We start from the raw sequence: 20,950 nt of genomic DNA, 5'->3' as shown, positions 1-20,950 counted from the left end.
GAGTAAACGCTAGCTTATTCTGAACGTAAAACACGTTCAGAATAAGCGGCGTCTAAAGCAGCTCCATTCATTTCTATGGGAGCGGGGATACGAGCGCTCCCCATAGAAATGAATGGGCTGCTTCTTTCACTCCGTGCAGTCCCATTGAAGTGAATGGGGAGTGCCGGCGTGTACGGCTCAGCATGAGCAGAGCTTGCCGTATACGCCGGCACTCCCCATTCACTTCAATGGGACTGCACGGAGTGAAAGAAGCAGCCCATTCATTTCTATGGGGAGCGCTCGTATCCCCGCTCCCATAGAAATGAATGGAGCTGCTTTAGACGCCACTTATTCTGAACGTGTTTTACGTTCAGAATAAGCTAGCGTTTACTCAGTGTGAATGCACCCTTATATTGAAATTTCTCACTCCGAAATTATTCCGTCAGTGTGAAATAGTTAAAGAAGCCCACAAAAAATGGGCCGGGCGAGCCAGCGGGGCCCTGCGGTCCGGACCTAAGCGAAAAACGCAGGTCGGTTAGAAGCGCGACCCGTTAACCAGTCCCATAAACAACCAAAGAGTGAATCAATATGATCAATGTATTTATTGTTATTAATTTTTTTGTAGAGCTCTCCTGGGCCTAAAGCGGCTCGAATTGAATATAGAACGCATTTTTAGGGCTAATTTTTAATTTTTCACGTCAAAATCCGGACCAAAAAACCCAGTGTGATCTCAGCCTAAAGCCATGTACAGGTCATTGATACAACACGAAGCTGTGGAAACCTGCAAAAATATGGCCCACAAATGAGCAGATGACCCCTGTAGTGTGTTATATACTGCCAGAACTGAGTGCTATGTATGAACTGCATATATTACACTTTACTATATGGATTGCCCAGGTACACATCTGACAGTGATAGTGTATAGTGATACGTCAGCCCCGGTATATCCTACAACAGCTTCTCTAATGGAGGACTGAACGTTGGTGACTTCTGTAGAACAGACACAACATAACGTTGGTATTCGGCGCCTCAGCCAGCAGAGCCGCGCCATAGCCGTCTCCAAGGCGACCAGAAACACCGGAAGAGGAAGTCGGTGCTGCAGAAACAGTAGGTCGTTACCATACACGGGACAGGAGAGGAAGGTAACAGATGCTTCTCATTGTGGAATGGAAATGTCCTGTAATAGAGGCCGCGGCAGTGCCAGTGCTGGTCATGTCGGCACTGGCAAGGCATATTGGCTTCTAGTGACAGATGCCTGTAGCCGGTCTCCATCTCTGTATCAGTGTTATATGGTGCTGCTCTAGTCTGTATTGTATGTTGAATAGCTCCAGTAATCTGTGGAGATCACATTTCTGGTACCTCAGGTTCACTTAGGCCATGTTCACATGGCTGCTATTATTTACAAGGAGTTGTGCTGCAGAAGTGTGAGTGTGCCGTGCCACAGATCTACAGGCTTAGCATCCCATTTACTGAGGTTCATCAGTGTGTGGCCATCTGCCATCTATACCAGAAGCCAAGGAAGGACAGCATGCTTTATTACATACAGAATAACAAGTGTTTCCCAGGCTGATATTGAAACAGAAACGTGTTACAGTGGTGTAAAGAATAATCTTTGTGAACATGCCCTTACCTTCATGACAATCAAAGGGAGTCTATCATTAGAAAAAACACATTTTTAACTAATGGCACGTTGGAATAACCTTTAAAAAGCGCCGCAGTATGCTTGTGTAACAGACCACCGGAAAATGGCTGCCTGGACATGCACGGTCGGCTCTGTCCAAACCCGAAGTGGCTGATGCTTGCGAAAGGCATAAGTTCCGGCGAAGAGGAGGGGAGTGAATATAAGGAGCAGTGGAGAGTAAGGGGCAGTTCACACGGAGTAAACTGGCGTGCAATCTGGCACGTATACGCGTGTCAGAGTTTGCGCGCTCAAAAAAGATCCCATTGATTACAATCGTATAACGCGTGTTATTTTGCGGCCGCAAAATTACGGGCGTAAAATAACGCGCGTTATGCGATCGTAATCCCCATTGAAATCAATGGGATCTTTTTTAAGCGCGCAAACTCTGACACGCGTATACGTGCCAGATTGCACGCCAGTTTACTCCGTGTAAACTGACCCTTATGACACAGGAGGTGCTCAGAGAACAGGGGGAACGCACTTGGTGCTCCGTGATCGTAAATTGCATAACAGAAGAAACTGATTTTATCAGAAACGGCGGGTAGAAACTTACAATGTAAGGTAGGGATAGAATAGCCTTTTTAAAGGCTATTCCAAAGTGCCATTAGTTAAACATGTTTTTTTTTCTAATGATAGGCTATAAAGCAGTGCCAAAATATTCTGTTTAGGTTGACTCCAACAATACTAAGTTCACACGTTGCATATTCCAAAATCTACCGAAAAAATCTAAGATATGCATATTTCAATGCAATGTGGGATCCTAGTCTCATTGTGATCATAGTAGTCAAGTATTAGGATAAAGGATGTAAAAAAAAAAAAAATCCTGTGCACACAATGCAGTTTTTCGTGCTGAATCCAGAGGTGTAACTTGAAGCTCTTAGACCTAAGTGCAAAATCTGATATACTGTACGTAGACATTGTATCCTTAGAATCAATTGTTGCTCAGGATTTAGTTGCAACATGACAGGTAATCTTTGAGTTTGCAATACTGTGGGAAGATATAAATCTTAATGGGACTTGTATAGAGTTTCTAAAATGTTTTCATAAGTTTTCAGATGTGCTATATGCACATGTCTGAGTACTTAATAAGGTTGTCCAGGATATACATATATAATTTTTAAATTAAAACCCAGGGGGAAAAAAAATCCTCTGCTCACCAGTACCTGGTGCTCCCATGTCTCCAAGTGCAGTCCAGTCTTGCAGTTCTGGTGTTTTCTTCTGACGGAAGCGCCCACTACACATGACTGTTGAGTGTGTTTTTTTTAATTTATTTTTTTTTTATTTTTGATACTGGACAACCTCTTTAAGTACCTTCTACCCATCATTTTCTTTTCTGATTAACTAAGAGTATAGGAAGCCAACTGACTAATCGGTATATTAATGTTATGTGAACAGACAAAATGAGTAGAACATAAAAACTCCATGTAGATGTAATGCATTAAAATCCATGTATTTGTAATCTGTCATTTCTTCCAGGTGCTCAAGGTATTGGCATTACTATATGTTAATCATATTAGATATCCTTTTCTCAGATCCTTTCATTGGGAATTAAAGAGGACCTTTCTCCATTTGGGGCACATGCAGTTTAATACACCGCTAGAAAGCCAACAGTGCCCTGAATGCAGCGCACTATCGGCTTTCCTGTTCTGGGCCCCCGGTGAAGAGCTATCGGTGCCGTTACTGTAGCTCTTCACTGTCAGAAGGGCGATTCTGACAGTCTGCCAGAAACGCCCTTCATCACAGTAGCATCTATAGCGCTGTACTGTGAGAGGGGGCGTTCCTTATTGCTCGGCGATTACGCTGAGTGGTGAGGAATGCTCTCCCCAGTACTCATCTATGGATGAGTACTGTGAGGAGGATGGAGGAGGCGTTCCTCACCACTCTCACAGTACAGCGCTATAGACGCTGCTGTGAGGAAGGGCATTCCTGACTGACTGTCAGAAACGCCCTTCTGACGGTGAAGAGCTACGGTACTGGCACCGATAGCTCTTCAGTGGCGGCACAGAACGGGAAAGCTGAAAGTGCACTGAATTCAGCAGTGTATTACACCGCATGTGCCCCAGATGGTGAAAGGTCCTCTTTAAGCTATTCAAATAACATACTACAAGAGCAGCCTGCCTCATTGTAGCTTCAAGACGATCAAGGCCAGGGTATCTTCACACTGTTGAGACATATTTGCCACATAATCTGTATCTACTACAAACTAATATGTCTTTCTGAACCCTTAGGGTGCATTCACACGATGTAACGTATACACGTGCCGGCAGATGACGCGCTCAAAATGCTCCCATTCATTTCAATGGGAGTTAGGAGCGTTTACGCCGCATTATTTTGCGGGCGCAAAATAATGCGGCGTATACGCTCCTAACTCCCATTGAAATGAATGGGAGCATTTTGAGCACGTCATCTGCCGGCACGTGAATACGTGCCAGATCACGCACAACGTTACATCGTGTGAACAGACCCTTAAGTGTGTCACTTGAGGTTCAGGGTCTCATGTCATTGTCTTGTCATCTTTTACTCATGACATGAAATTACTTTTTGTTATCAGATGGCGTTACCTACACTCCCATCATACTGGCACAATCGTAGTAGATTGCTAGAGAAGCAGATTGTTCGGCACAGAGAGCAAGAGGCCCGATTCCGTCATGAGTGGGATATGACCAACCGGTATTTCAAGCATTCAGATGTGTGCAGCAGTAAGCAAGCCCAATGGAGTTCACGGGTCTCGTATGAACAGAGGTAAAAGTTGACTTTTTCTTCATTTATAAAATGTGAGCTGTGTATGGCTTGGTTCACATCTGCCTCATGTCTCCATATTGGCAGAAACCGAATGGAAACCACGCAGACCCCAATATAGTCTCTGGGTCTGTGGGTTTCCTAAGGTAACAACATTTTTTTTTTTTTATGAGGATTAAGTTTCCTATGCTCAGATGTGAATTAAGTCTATGAGATATCTGTGGCACTTTTATATGAGCAACAAGTAGCATTTTCCTATATGTACTTAAAAATGATTGTTTTGCTGCCAAAATCAGGTAAAAGGTTACCATGACATTGAGGTTCCTAGATTATGCCAGGACCTTACGTAGACTAATAATGATAGTTTCCTGCACCTCGTAATTACGGTATTAAGCTCCATATCAGAACAGTGCATAGAAACATAAAGTTGATATGGGTATCTGAAAAGGTTAACATGATCATAAATAATGTTTTTAGTATGAATGCTTACCACCGGGAGAAGCAGAAGGAGGAGAAAAAAAGAAACTTGGAGCGACGAAGAGAAGAGCTTCGCAAACTGTTACAGGAAGAGCGAGATTTGCTTGAGGCAGAACTCCAAGAACTTTCTCGAAACCGGGATCCTGATCTTGCTAGCATGAGAGAGAAAGCTGAGGGTTTGAAGTCAGCTCGGGAGGAACGGAGGAAAAAGGTTTCCTAAATTTCTCTGCCTTATGTAAAGAAATCTCGAGTTATTTGTTAGTTGTAATAATAAGTTAACGCTCAATCTTTTGTGTCTAGCTTGCAGAAGAGTTATTATTTGAGCAGTGGAAAAAGAGCAATATGAAACTGCGGGAGGTAGGAGCATTAAAATCTTTCTGTCGTTGATTTCGTTAAAACATAATATTATTATGTGGGTGTTTTAGTTGTCCTAACTGTTATTTTGTTAAAGAGAGACTGTCAACAGGGAAATCGGTATGAAATTAATTGCAGTGCCTTGTAGGGCGTCTTCTTTCTTGTTCTGCCATTGACACTCCATTTTCATAAAAATGTGGATTCATATGCAAAGTAGCTGAAAAGTGCTTTAGAGGCGTTTCTTTTCCTACTGGGGCTTCATTCTGTGCTCTAGATAATCATCCCTAACTACAGACCAGCTCCCCATTACTTGCATGGCATCTTCCACTTGGGCACACTTTGTGTGCAGGTAAGCTTGGTTACCTATTGTAGAAAGTGAAGCACTTGCAGGAGAATAAACACCACTAAAGCCCTTTTAAGCTAATTTATATAGAGCTGCAATACAGAATAAGAAAGAGCTTTTTGGAAAGTGTAGAAGCTGCCCTACAATGTACTGTCGTTAGTTTGATCCTGAATTTCCCGCTGACAGACTCCCTTTGAGATTATTTTTAGTCACATTAGGGGGCTTTAATCCCTAGTATAATAGAATGCAATACCTATGTATTATTCCTGTTTTAAACATTCACAGGCATTCTATTAACACCTGACTCTGGTGGTCTTAAAAATAAAACTACTAAGATGGAGACCATTGTTAGGCCCGTGGATGCCATTGCAACCCATTGGCACCACACAATCGTGTTTTGGGGAAAAGGGGATCAGTAAATAAGTCATTTACACTGATGACAACTTAGACAGACAGCTTAGATGCAGCATTCGTTATTGAGCGTGGCATCTAAGGGGTTAAACGGGTAATTATTGTTAGTACCGTCCTGGCTGTGCTGCAGTCTTTTACAGAGTTGTCTTTTACAGCTGGGCTCCTGTGGTTACTGCACTACTATTGCTACTGAGCCTGTGTGATAACCATCATGCACATGTATGTTGGGGTACACTAGCTAGGTGTCTAGGTTCTAGATGTGCATGTGTGTAATTTTGCTGGTCGTAAATTTTCTTGTCATTTGTTCTTGTGAATGTTCTTGTCATTTCTTTTTTTTTAATCAAAGCTATGGCTTATAAATTACAAATTTCCATGTAGGTGGAAACAAATCTACATAAAAAGCACGTGGTCGATGCCTGGGCAGAGCAAATCGTAGAGAAGGATGAGGTGAGCGTTACAATAAACATGATGGTTTATTGTAAATCGTCATTTTTATTAATATTGTTCCTTGTAAATAAGCCATACAGTGAATCTTACTTCATGTTCAGTTGTGAAAAAGCATATCACTTCCATTCAATACTTTCATTTGTAGGAAAAACTTGTTGAGGAGGAAGAGAAGAAGAGATTTGAAAATCAGTATGAACGTGCCAGGAAAGAGGCCTTGGAAAATATGAAAAAGAAGGAAGAAAGACGCCGTCAAGCAGAAAAAGAACGTGCAGAAGTCCTACGGCAGCAAATGGAGGAGCTCAAGTTGAGGGATCTGGAGGTAAAATGTCAATGGATTTGTACCGTATTTTATGTTTACTTTGTGGGTTTTCTATGGTATTTCTGATTCTTTCCACACCTACCATCCACTAAGCTTTATAGACTTGGGTTCTTGTCAGGATATAAGAAAAAATGGCACGAGTAGTTTAAGATTTATAGTCTCCTAGTATACTGTAGTTATTTTAAAGCCTGCAGTTGCACCTTTGTAACTGTTCATATATTCATAGTGACAATGTAAATTGATCTAAATTGATCTTTTTATATAATGATTAATATATTTTAGATAGGCCTGGTTCACATCTGCGTTCGGTATTCCGTTCGGCGAGTCCGCTTGGGGACCCCCACGAACGGAATACCGAATGCATTGACAAACTGTGAGCTTATGAAAGAACATGGACCCCATAGACTATAATGGGGTCCGTGTGTTTTCTGTGCGGTGTCCACAAGGAACATGCATGAGAAAAGTACTTCATGAACTACTTTCCTCTCCGCATGATTCATGTGGAAAACACACGGACCCCATTATAGTCTATGGGATCCGTGTACTTTCATTGCTTACAGCTTGTCAATGCGTTCGGTATTCCGTTCAAGGGGGTTCCCAAGCGGACTTCCTGAATGGAATACCAAACACAGATGTGAACCAGGCCTTAGAAATATCTATGTTATTAGTTCTGGACAGTTTATGAATAGCAACTTTGTTTGGAGCTTATATACATACCTATGCATCTCCATTGTACTTACAAACTAGCAAACTCTGATTCTGCAATCTTATTTAATTTCATTTGCCCCTTATGATTTAGAAACATATATTCCATGGCTTAGCTAGAAGTAAAAGATAGATGGAAAATAGAACAACTGCATGATCACACACAGAGATTGTAGTTTGTAACCTTGGGGCACACTTGCATAGGAGCTATAGACACAAAACGATAAGATGTTTTTAATCAAAACCTTTTCCAAGGTTTATTCATGCTTTGACTGATTAGTTCATTGTAATATATAGATATTTATTGAAGAGTTTGTTCAGCTTAACGCAGTACTTTTCTATTGCTTTTGGCAATGGAATAATTTAAAGAGGACATTTCACCATCTGGGGCACATGTGGTGTAATACACCGCTAGAAAGCTGACAGTGTGCTGAATTCAGTCAGGAACGCCCTTCCTCACAGTAGCGTCTATAGCGCTGTACTATGAGAGGGGGCGTTCCTTAGCGCCCAGTGATGACGCTGAGCGGTAAGGAACGCCCCCCCCTCCCCCCAGTACTCGTCTATGGACAAGTACTATCAGAAGAGGAGGAGGTGTTCCTCACGGCTCTCACAGTGCAGTGCAATAGATCCTGCTGTGAGGAAGGGTGTTCCTGACTGACTGTCAGAAACGCCCTTCTGACAGTGAAGATCTACGTATCAGAACGCACAGAACGGGAAAGCCGATAGTGCACTGAATTCAGCGCACTGTTGGCTTTCTAGCGGTGTATTAAACCGCGTGTGCCCCAAGTAGTGAAAGGTTCTCTTTAAAGAAAATCTATCAGACGCATTTTGGGTTTTAAGCCTCCAGCCGACCCATGTGGATCAAAGGTTTAATTTCCTAAATCCCTTTTCTGATTTCTGCCACATATGCAGTTCTTCACTGAAGAAAAGGTTATTTGGGACACTGAACCAGCAGTCCATAAGGTGGTGTAATGTTCCTAATTTACGTGTAAGGCTCCATATATATATATATATATATATATATATATATATATATATATATATATATATATATATATATATATATATATATATAATAAAGCAAGAGTAATTTGAAAGATATCATTTCCACAGGCTCAGAAGTTAAAGAAAGAACAGGAAGATTTATTGAGGCAACAGTGGGAAGTAGAAGAGCTTCAGGAGGAGAGGAAGAAAATTGAGGAACGTAGGAAAAAAACAGAACTCGGGTAAGTGCCATACTGTCTGAATGGAGGTATAGTCATTCAAGCTTTAGCTAAAACCAAAAGTGGCCTTTTTGAAGTAAAACTGAATATAGTCAACGTGGCTGCCCATGGCTTTTATAGCATCTTGGATGACTTGTCATTTGTAATCACCAATATCGCTATTTGAGCTAGTAACACAATTATATAAATCAATTGTATAGAGGATTTGACATTAAAGAGGACTTTTCACCTCCTCCACCAATTCAAATTCTTAGCATCTGTTAATAGGTGCCGCGCCACTGTTTCCAGTCGGAATGAATCTTCTCTCTAGTCTTCACCATTCCCAAGCAACAATCGCAGGTAGTTTTGATGCCTGATGTGCTATTTAAGCTCAGTAATGTCAGGCAGGGGATGTGATTCAGAGCTCCAATCAGAGGTGGACAGTATAAGAGCTCATAACCACTTGTCTGCTCCTGCGTTACACTGCCCCTCTGACATTGCAGAGACTAACAGCATTGATTGCTCTGGAGTGGTGGTGGTAGGAGAAAAAATTCCAACTGATCTAGAATGAATTAAACAGCAGCTATTAATGGATGTGAAGAGCTGGATTCATTGGAGGTGGTGAAAGGTCCTCTTTTAAGGGGTTGTCTACTATCAGCAAATAAGTGCTATTGTTTGTATAATGAAAACTTATTCAATTTTCCAATATACTTTCTGTATCAATTCCTCATGGTTTTCTAGATCTCTGCTTGCTGTATTTCTTTCTGCTTTCTCCCAGTAGATGAAAATCAGTCCATGGTCATGTGAAGGATAAACAGGCGCACAGATCGTTACCAGGCAGATGTCTGATCACTATACTGTGACTGTAACGAGCTGTGCACCTGTGTGTCCATCACATGATCATGGACGGATTGTTCTCCATTTGAAGTAAACAATGAATGACCACAAGCAGTGATCTAGAAAACTGAAGAATTGATACAGAAAGTATATTTAAAAATTGTAGGACTTTGTATTATAAAAACTATTACATTTACCCCTTTCATCAGACATCAGTGAGTGAACAATGTGGACTGACCCCTGAGACCCCACTATCATTAAAATAAAGAGGTTTCCTTAAGAATTAAAGGGGTTAACTGATTTCTGACATTGGTGGCCTATCCTTTTACACCTTGGATCCCTGTGGGTCACCGCTACCGAGACAGCGTGGTTCGTTAAGGATTGGCCATCAATGTCAGAAATCACTTTATTGTTTTCACTGTTTTTATCCCCACTTTGGATGTCTGTCCAATGCTACAGTGATAAAAGCTATGGTCTTATATACCAGTTATTAATTTTTAGTTCAACCCCTCATCACCACCTTCTATTTATTGATTTTTAGATTGATGCTGATTAATAATAAAGGATGGATTAATTTTTATTTTTTATTTTTTTACACTAACCAATACTAGCACTAATTTTGTGCTAATAGCACAGGGGACCTATCTCCATACCCTGTTGCCCTTATGTAGAGCAGTTACTAATATATGTATTGTATTTTTCATCTAATGCAGTATTTGTTTAGTTACTTAAATGTAATAAACCATTGTGTGTGTACATTTTTTATGATTCTTTTAGTCACTTCCTGAGTCGTCAGTATACAGCACAGATGAAGAGAAGAGCCCAAATGGTACAGGATGAGCTGGTAAGAGTTGTCACCTTCATAAATTGCAGTGAAGTGACTATTATCTTTATTATGCTTATGTTTTAGATTGTATGCTAAAGGCAAAATGGCACCAGCTTCTACAAATTAATTTAAAAAACAGCAGTTTTACATTGGCCATGGTAGTAGTAATAAAACCCCCCAAAAACATTACATCTTTATTGGCAGTTTTTATCCAATTCCACCCCATTTAGAATTTTTTCCCAGTACATTGCACAGAATATTAACCCCTTAGCGACCCTTGACGTAACTGTACGTCATGGGTCGCATGGGGATGTATGGAGCGAGCTCACACGCTGAGCTCGCTCCATACACGGCAGATGCCGGCTGTATAATACAGCCAGGACCTGCCACTAACAGCAGCGGTCGGTGCCCGAGCCGATCGCTGCTGTTAACCCTTTACACACTGCGGTCAAACGTGACCGCAGTGTGTAAACGGCGCCGGCGGCATGGGCGCCGCCATGTTTTGCCGATCGCCGCCCTCCTGAACGTCACAAGAGGGCGGTGATCGGTTGCTATGACAGCCGGAAGCCTATTGAAGGCTTCCAGGCTTGTCTCTGCCCGAGATCTATTAGACGATGCCAGAGGCATCGTCTAATAGAAGTGCTGCGATTTTCCTATTCACTGCAATACTGTAGTATTGCAGTGAATAGTATGAGCGATCAGACTCCCTAGGTTTCAAGGTACCTAAGGGGTCTGATCATAAATGTAACAGAAGAAAAAAAAAAAGTTTTTAAAAGTATTAAAAAAATAAAAAAGTTCAAATCACCCCCCTTTCCCTAGATCAGCTATAAAAGTAATTAAAGAACATTAAACATAAACATATTAGGTATCCCTGCGCTCCAAAATGCCTGAACTATTAGAATATTAAAACATTTATCCCGTACTCCGAACGGCGTAGCGGCAAAAAAAATAAAAACAGCCAAAAGGCGTTTTTTTCAACACTTTGCCTCCTATAAAAAATTGAATAAAAAGTGATCAAACCATCGGATCTTTCCCCAAATGGTATCAATAGAAACGTCATCTTGTCCCGCATAAAAAGACACCACAACCAGCTCCATACATGGAAATATGAAAAAGTTACAGGTGTTAGAACATGATGACACAAATTTTTTTTTCTATTTTGCAAAGTTTATCATTTTTTTAAAAGTATCAAATTTCAAATACTATATAAATTTGGTATCACCGCGTTTGTACTGACACGTAGAACACAGGTAACATGTCATTTGTACCAAACAGTGAATGCTGTAAAAATTAAACCCATAAGAAAATGGCGCAAATGCATTTTTTCTCCAATTGCACCTCATTCTGAATTTTTTTCCAGCTTCCCAGTACATTGCACAGCATATTGAATGGTGCCATTACAAAGTACAATTTGTCCCGCAAACAATAAGCTATCATGTGACTCTGTGAACTGAAAAATGAAAAAGTTATGGCTCTTGAAATGTGAGGAGGGAAAAACGAAAATGCAAAACCAAAAAATGGCCTGGTCCTTAAGGGGTTAAATGGTACCATTACAAACTACACGTTGTCCCACAAAAAATGTATCCTCTGTGAACGGAAAAATAAAAGAGAGGAGTTAGAGTTGAAAAATGCCTACAGTGGGAAGAGGTTACTATGTGGGAAAATGTAAGCAAAAAAAGGACAAAATGCCTACAGCGGGAAGGGGTTACTATGTGGGAAAATGTAAGCAAAAAAGGGACAAAGTTCCTCAGGGTTTGTCTTTCCTAAATTATTATTAGGATATGAAATAGTGAAATTTGTACTCGGTAAGAGACTTGGTTGTTACAGACGTAATGTAGGCACACCATATAAACAGTGCACCAACCTCTGCCCCAGTGCAGTATTATTTATCAGTCTATAACTGTGCTAGGTCAGAAAACTCTACTACACTGAGGCCCCATCAGCCTTTCCAGACACATCTGAAAATTGCAGTAAATACATTAATACATCTGTTTATTACACACAATTTGCTGTACAATTTCAGTCCTTTTCATGTGATTCCAGGAAGTAGACATGAAGATACTAGCTGCTCTTATCAGTAAAGAAGATGAGGAGCAACGTTTGCGCTCAGCTAGAAGGGAGCAGGCCGCTGCTGATGCTGCCTGGATGAAACGTGTTATTGAAGAACAGCTACATCTGGAGAGAAAGAGAGAAGCAGAACTTGATACTCTTTTCAGGTGAGTTGACTCAGACTCTTCTTTCCAGACACAGTATTGGGTATTATTTTTTTTTTTTCTAAGGGAGCGTTCACACTACCGTCGGTGTCCGCTGCTAATATCCGTTTAAAATCTTGTGCGGACATTAGCATCGGACACTAGCTGTGTTCGTGACATTTTGCATTGATTTAAATGGACATTGGGTGCGTTTTTACTGTCCATTGGTGTCCTTAAGTGTTCGTTCCCAAAGATGTCCAATTTTTCAAGCGGACATCAAAACCCTACATGTCGGGTTTTGCTGTCCGCTTGAAAAGTCGGACATCTTTGGGAACAGACACTTAAGGACACCCACGGACTGTAAAAGAACGCACCCGATGTCCATTTAAATCAATACAAAATGTCACGGACACAGCTAGTGTCCGATGCTAATGTCCGCACAAGATTTTAAACGGACATTAGCAGCGGATTGTAGCTGTCAGACACCGACGGTAGTGTGAACGCCCCCTTACAGGGAGCACCCATGCTACATATAAAAGGTGTAGGACAACAGGCATTTGAAGCTGTAACAAGAAATGTGAATTTGTGTCTAAATCCACATAAGAGTGCACAATTAGTTCATGTGCTTTGTTTTTGGTTGGTGCATTTATGGATCTCTATATAGTAAAGTTAATGAATTATTTAGTATCTGCTTCTGATAATCCATATTATCTGTATATTTAAACTTGATGAATTTGTAAAGAATCCCTTTTTCTTGGTTTTCTTTCATGGTCTAAATTATACTCTATTATAATACTCTCAATTTACAAAACCATTTGTGGTAATGCTCTGAAATTATTGGGATGCACATATAGCTAACTCACATGTGCTGTACGTTAGCCAAGATGACAGCTTAACATGATTATAGATTAATCTTCTTGTGTGCTAGTCAGCGGTTTACTCACAGATAAAAATAGCTCTAATGGCAAGTAAGTGTCAGAGATTAACGCATGTGAATATCCTTGATGTGCAGGTTATCAGGATGACAGCCTTTTATTTATTTTGCTCAGATACATTACAAGTCACATGGAAGGATCATCCATAACTTGTACCTTTAGTAAATTGTTGTTTTGCAGTAAACTTGTCTCTAGGAAAGTATGAAAAATTGAGTCTAGAAAACTCAGCGACATTTAAAGTTGGGTTTACGGATTACATTTATTTAATCTGAACCTGCCACTTTTGGCAGGTCTCTCTCACAGTCTATTATGTATGAAAGGCTCCCAAATTTACCCTTATAAGATGCTGCTAGATGTGTATATTAGCGAGTTTCTCCCCTCTTAACCATAAGGAACACTTGCCAAACTGAATGTACATGTGTATGAGAAGGGGTCAGAAGAGATCACGGTCAGGTGAACAAGACAAAGACCAACAGTTGTCTAATTTGTTTGGCCAGTCTAACTAGGAAAGCAAAGTATTAGCATAAAGTGACGTGAAGTGAGTAACACTTTCTACCAATATTCCTACTCCATACAACTTTTTTGTTGTTTGTACTGTTTTTATTAAATTTTTCAATGATTAAAACAAACACACATCTTACATATAACCTTTTCATATTAGTAGAACATAAAGAAGTTTTTGTATATTAAAGATTTATATAAATGTAAGCATATTTGTTTCTAAGAAAATTAACCAAAACCAGGATAATAAGACGCATAATAAATCAAAAATCGCAACAAGAAATCCACTAAACCTAACCATATAACCTACAAATATTCCTTATATGTTAACAATAAAAAAAAATCGCAAACCAAGTCAAATCATTATACGTGATTCAATAATAATCAATAATATCAATCTTTATACTAAGAAGTTGTACATGAAACCAATTAAAAACACCTAAAATAAAAAGGACAAGGGCATACTGAGGAGTACACATGACTTTACAAATCACAATTCATTAATAAATAAATACTTGAAGCTGGTATATATATATTTATATACTATGTGATCAAAAGTATCCAGACACCTGGCTGAAAATGACTTACAAGTTTGTGGCGTCCTCCATCGGTAATGCTGGAATTCAATATGGTGTTGGCCCACCCTTAGCCTTGAAGACAGCTTCCACTCTCGCAGGAATACGTTCAATCAGGTGCTGGAAGGTTTCTTGGGGAATGGCAGCCCATTCTTCACGGAGTGCTGCACTGAGGAGAGGTATCAATGTAGGTCGGTGAGGCCTGGCACGAAGTCAGCATTCCAAAACATCCCAAAGGTGTTCTCTAGGATTCAAGTCAGGACTCTGTGCAGGCCTGTCCATTACAGAGATGTTATTGTCGTGTAACCACTCCACCACAGGCCGTGCAGTATGAACAGGTGCTCGATCATGTTGAAAGATGCAATCGCCATCCCCGAATTGCTCTTCAACAGTGGGAAGCAAGAAGGTGTTTAACACATCAATGTAGGCCTGTGCTGTGATAGTGCCACGCAAAACATCAGGGGTGCAAGCCCCCTCTATGAAAAACATGACCACACCATAACACCACCGCCTCCGAATTTTACTGTTGGCACTACACACGCTGACAGATGACGTTCACCGGGCATTCGCCATACCCACACCCTGCCATCGGATCGCCACATTATTCTTCCACTGTTCAATCGTCCAATGTTTACGCTCCTTACACCAAGCGAGGCGTTGTTTGGCATTGACCTGAGTGATGTGTGGCACCCAATCACCTGACCACCATAAATAAATAAAATATAAATTCGGTATCCCCGGGATTGTACCGAAACATAGAATATGGGTGACGTGTCATTTTGGCTGCATGGTGAACGCTGTAAAAATGAAGTCTGAAGAAAAAAAACAGTCACACAAATGCACTTTTTTTTTTTCTACTTCCATCCCTCTGAATTTTTTCCAGCTTCCCAGTACATTGCACAGAATTATAAATAATACCATTATGAAGAACAATTTGTACTGCAAACATTAAACCCTCATGTAAGTCTGTGAATGGGAAAAATTAAAAAGATAGGTGGGAATTAAAAATGAAAATAAAAAAATGCCTTAGATGGGAAGAGGTTAATCTTGTGATTATTTTGCACACAGTTTTAATGCCTTTTTTTTTCCTATATGAAGTCTATTTGGAAAGTGCCCAAGGACAAAAAAAAAAACTGCCAGAGAGCATGCTGTGTTTTGATTAAGAAGCCAAAAATTGTCAGAATAAAAAATTATAAAAAAAAAAAAAAATGTAGTGCATGTAAGGCTACCTTATAATTTCCTATTAAATAACCTGTAACATCTGGTCACACCATTCTTTCAACAACAACAAATATCCAAGTGTACATTCATCTATATTTTCTTTGTATTACTTTATTGTATCTAGTGTACTTCTCAGATATCGTCCACTGAGAACTAAATGTCATTTCTGTAATTACTATTTACCTACTAGGGAAGAAGCCAAACAGGTATGGGAGAAAAGGGAGGAGGAATGGGACAGAGAGAGGAAAGCACGGAATCGCTTGATGAGAGAGGTAATGCTGTATACTGGTTATTGGAGCTTTTCTCGCTAGTAGAACTCTCTATTACCTCAGTCTGACTGTATCTGGAATTGTTGAACACGCCTTACTTCAAAGCTGACCTCACATGAGTTGTTCTACTTTTATCCTACCCCATAATTATCCTGGGAGTGAGCACATCCAATTGTGGGAATTATATGAGACTACACACTGAGATTTTGCAATGTGCTGGAACATTACTGTACAATATACCTAGACCTTTTGCCACGTAACAGAAACCAACGCAGTTATGGACTATAAGGCATTATTGGTCTGATAGACTAATGTACTGCTGACAAAATCTATTGTGTATTTTTTAATTGTGGATTGGTGGATTTTTGAAGCAGAGTCCCAACTCTCCCATTCATTTCAATGACTGTAGCAGATATTTGTCTTCGGGTGGATTCCGCCTTACAAAAATCATTAATTTCCATAGGCTTAGCAAGGCAGTATCATCCTATAGATAGATTCTCTAGATTAAAAAAAAAATCCGCTAGAGGTAAAAATCTGCCTGACTCTCAGTGAACTAAATAGGAGAGTTGGGAGATGTTTTTTGCAAAAAAATCTTGCAAAAAACTATGTGCATACTTACCCTTAGATTGTTCTCCGTATAACAAATGGATTTTTCCATAGCTTTCAAGCCACTTTATAGTGGCTAAAATTCCTGTGTGTGCCCATAGTTCAGCCTACAAATAATTGATAAAAGTAGGCAATAATCTTCCCACATTGTCAGTCTGCAGGATTTTCTATATATTCAGAAAATAAACAGTCTGTTACAAATATCGACCACAGGGGTTTATCTGTTCCATTTTCACAACATGGTGGGGCTTAATATTCTTTTCGTCCCGCTACATACATTACAGAGGATAGAGGCTCCTGCTCCAGCCAGTTTTCTTACAGCCAGACCCTAGGCCAGTAACTTTCAATGTACGTTCACATGGCGGATTTTGGAGCTGGTTTTGAGGTGGATTCTGCCTGAAATGAGCCTCAATTTATTTCGATGGAGCCAGATTCTGAGTTTTCTCAGGTACCAGGAAAAATATACGTGATCGAATTTGAAGCATATTCCACCTAAGAACTCGTATTGAAGTGAAAGGAAGGAACCTTGATGAGTGAATTTGGAAATTCACTGGCAAATACTGCAATGGAGTTAGAAAAGCTGAAAAATTCTTTACCCTTTAGGTTAGCCTTACCCACTTCTCAGAAAAGTAGCAAGATCAGTGCAGAGATGACCAAAAAGTCAAAAATTTGTGACTTTTGAATGCCGGAAAACTGGTGTACAACCCTTGATAGATTCCCCCTGCTTTGTGTGTGATTGTTGTATAATATCTCCACTTTGGCAACCTGCAGGTCAGTACTGAATGACAATGTATAAATACTGTATATATATGCCAGTGTTAGAAATATTAGAATTTTTTGTTTGAATCCAGTAAAAACAGTGGTACTGTCTCCTTGTCCAGGTTCTGATGGGAAGGCAGCTGCAGATCCAGGAGAAAATAGAACAGAATAAGCGTGCACAAAGGGAATCACTAAAGTCTCGTGAACAGCTCATCCGAGAGCTCGAAGAGTTCCAACAGCTGACCTCTAGAGAGAAAAAAGAGGAGGAAGAACAGAAGACAGCTCGAAAACTGGAACTGGAGGCGCAGGTACAATACTACTGTACCGTATATTATTAGAAAGAAATATTGTACCTGCAGTTATCCTCCTCAGTATATGACTGTAATCCAGAAACTTTATTTGCAGCAGCCTCTGAGATGTGCTTTTATTCTAATAAAAATTAAAAAAAAATTCTAACATTTTAGATATCTGAGCATCGCTTGCAAGAAAGAGAGACCAAAATCCGTCTAGAAGAGGAGGTAAGAGAAGAGAGATTGGCAGAGGAACAAGAAAATTATTTGGCAGAACAAGAGGCAGAGATCATGACCCAGAGGGGTTATCAGGACAAGGTAAATTATTTACTGTTATAGTTCTAGATAGGACTGGGCGATTATGATGCAAATCAGAATCACGATTATTAAACATACAATTAATGAACAATTATTTTAGGACATTCCCCTACTTACATGCCACTGAATTTTGGTTAGTCACATTTCAGCGATCCTGATTGGATAGTGTACATTTAGTGACCTATCCTTTAGCCAATGGCAGTGTGAGACAGGATGGCATGGAGGTAAAATAACTGCAGTTCACAAATTAATTGAGCTTATTTTTGATTATTTTTTCAATTAATTGCCCGGTCCTCGTTGTAGAATATATTGTGGATGTTAGTTTTAAAAGGGGTTAAAATGAAAGAGATATATATATTTAATTCATGACCTATTGATAAAAGCTGCAACAGATAAATGAATGTCGCTAAGGCTATGAAGTGTATGTTTAATGTATGTACATATAGGAAGTAGAAGAGGTTCATGTACTTAGTGTTCCTGTGCCCCCTCCTCCTCTGAGTTCTGCTTTCCCATTGTGTGACCGCTTGCTTCAGCCTCTACACAACAGTACTCAAATCCATATTTGATCCTGTGCTCCTCTCATACATGACCTACTGACTTAATTCACCCTAATCCCAATCCCATATCTGACATGCAGCTGGTGCGCCTAGCATTGGAGGAGTAGAAGGACAATAATATCTATGCAATTATAAAATACAGCATACATTGACTTCTGAAGAGGCCCTTGACAGTTATAATTGCTGGTAAACAGCTTTGACTGGCACAAACTGTAAATACCGTATTTTTCGGACTATAAGACGCACTTTTTTTCCCCAAAATTTTTGGGGAAAAGAAGGGTGCGTCTTATAGTCTGAATGTGCCTGGCCTGGCACCCGCCATAATAGAGAGGCGGATGCCGGGGAGGGATAGACGCCGGGGCCTGAGACATCGCTACGATCCTCTGCCCTGCCTGAAGCCAGCAGCGGGAGGAGTGATGCTATTCCGCTCCTCCATCCCCCCGCCGCTGGCTTCAGGCAGGGCAGAGGATCGTAGCGATGTCTCAGGCCCCGGCGTCTATCCCTCCCCGGCATCCGCCTCTCTAGTACAGCGGATGCCGGGTCTGCAGTCTGTCAGCGGCCTCTTCTCCCCCGGGGCCGGTCCCCACCGGCCCCGTACCTGTAAAGTTGCAGGCCGGCTCCTGCACGGCGATATCGCAGGAGCCGACCTGTCCGGGTGACAGCCGGGAGCCTAATGAGGCTCCCCGGCCTGTCACTGCTGTATTAGTATTGCGGCTGGTCTCTATGACGAGCCGTAATACTAATAGACAGAATGTCCCATAGACGGCAATACACTTGTATTGCCGTCTATGGGACTTGCAATCAAGTGACCGCAGGTTCAAGCCTCGGGGGGGGAATAAAATAGTAAAAAAAAAAAAAAAAAACAAACTTTAAAAATATGAAAAATAAAAGTTCTAAATCACCTCCTTTCCCTAGAATATATATATAAAAGTAGAAAATCATATGTCATAAACCACCGGGTTTTTTTTCAATACAAGGTGATCTAAGCAATAGATATTCCCCAAAATGGTATAACTAAAAAGTACTTCTGGCCCCGCAAAAAAACCCACTCTATGCATCCCCGTACAGCTGCAGGGTCACCTGTCAATGTGGCCTTGCAGCTGTTGCAAAACTACAACTTCCATATATTAAATATTTTACCATTTTTTGCTTCAAATTTTTTTTCCCCTATTTTCCTCCTCTAAAACCTAGGTGCGTCTTATAGTCCAGTGCGTCTTATAGTCCGAAAAATACGGTACTCACTGACCAGCTGGGCAACCCTAAAGGCCTCCTTGGGGAAGGGCCGCTTGGCCACTGTCGGCCTGGCTGCATTCAATTACAAGACTGGGCGTGATTTGAGTATAAAGGTTGCTGCTGCTTATCTGGTGATGTCAGCAGAATATCAGTTGATGTTTGATTTGTGTTATTTTTCATTTTGTCCTTCACTGCTGGGATGTGTTACTTACACCATCCTCACTTTTGGTTTTAAAGAGGTTTCTAAGATATACAGTTTTACACAAGGAGGCTGGAAAAAGTGATCCTTTGTCAAATTACCGGCAGATAGGAAAAGTGCCAGTTTTTTTGGTGCAATTTCATTAGTAAATCTACTCCGTGTGTGAAATAGGTTTTTAGTTGTAATTATGTATACAAAAGTCTCTAACAAATTGTTTTGTCTTTTTTCTTTATTCAGGTATTTAGCCGCCCCCGTCCTGCTTGGTCATGACGGATAAGTACCTGAAGTACCTCCAAGACTATTGACTGTAGTTTTTGGCTGACAGCAAAAAAAAAAAAAAAAAAAAAAAAGTTATTTTTATCATCCCTATGTATATAGGCGACTTTTTACTTGTAAATAGTTTTTATTGTAATGTTACAGTGTGTTTAGTATATGTACCTAGTACAACAGAATTATTTATAAGAATATACTGTATACTGCACCTTTAAAACATATGTCTAGCATGGTTCTATGCTGCCACCTTGTGGTGGGAAAAAGTAAGTTTCAGGCATCTTTACTCATTTATGGACTACTGCAGCCACACCTAATGTTTTGTAAAATTCTTCATCTGAATACAGCTTAATAGGGCCCTTAGTACACATAACTCTATTCAGTTTTTACATGACATATAATAGACTATTTTTAATCCTGGTTTACCCTTTTTACTAGGTTAGTTGTGTGTGTTTAGTCTTACAATGTTACATTGTTTATTCCAGGTGGCCATGTTTGCAGTGGGGAAAAACTGTTTGTTGGCCACATTGCCTAAATGAGATGCCGAGTGCAGCTTGTTGCATTCCTGCAACCATGAGTGAGTCTATTGCAAGATTTGGACCAAAGTAAGGGTGCATTCACACTAAGTATACGCTGAGCTGATTCTGAACGTAAAGCACGTTCAGAATCAGGGCGTACAAAGCAGATCCCATTCAGTTCAATGGG

At 40.4% G+C, this 20,950-nt stretch overlaps 1 protein-coding gene across 1 annotated transcript; it reads left to right on the top strand.

Annotated features, from left to right (window-relative positions):
* The first annotated feature begins 944 nt into the window (after nucleotides 1-944).
* On the top strand, nucleotides 945-20,309 carry TCHP (trichoplein keratin filament binding). The gene is made up of 13 exons (XM_075276607.1): nucleotides 945-1,121; nucleotides 4,212-4,402; nucleotides 4,877-5,087; nucleotides 5,177-5,233; nucleotides 6,363-6,431; nucleotides 6,577-6,750; nucleotides 8,569-8,681; nucleotides 10,272-10,338; nucleotides 12,364-12,536; nucleotides 15,935-16,016; nucleotides 17,501-17,686; nucleotides 17,843-17,986; nucleotides 20,213-20,309. Exons 2-13 carry the CDS (start codon nucleotides 4,212-4,214, stop codon nucleotides 20,243-20,245), a joined length of 1,500 nt encoding a protein of 499 aa, XP_075132708.1. The 5' UTR covers nucleotides 945-1,121; the 3' UTR covers nucleotides 20,246-20,309.
* The last annotated feature ends 641 nt before the right edge of the window (nucleotides 20,310-20,950 follow it).

The sequence above is a fragment of the Leptodactylus fuscus genome, chromosome 1, assembly GCF_031893055.1.
Source record: "Leptodactylus fuscus isolate aLepFus1 chromosome 1, aLepFus1.hap2, whole genome shotgun sequence".
In the NCBI taxonomy this organism is placed as follows: Eukaryota; Metazoa; Chordata; class Amphibia; order Anura; family Leptodactylidae; genus Leptodactylus; species Leptodactylus fuscus.
Note: the sequence above shows the minus strand (reverse complement) of the source record. Positions and strands in the feature narration are given on the sequence as shown.

Coding starts and splice junctions, on each gene's coding strand:
- TCHP (XM_075276607.1), top strand. CDS start 4,212: ATGGCGTTACCTACACTCCCATCATACTGGCACAATCGTAGTAGATTG. Junction 5,088..5,176: donor GGGAGGAACGGAGGAAAAAG/GTTTCCTAAATT, acceptor TTTTGTGTCTAG/CTTGCAGAAGAGTTATTATT. Junction 10,339..12,363: donor AAATGGTACAGGATGAGCTG/GTAAGAGTTGTC, acceptor ATGTGATTCCAG/GAAGTAGACATGAAGATACT.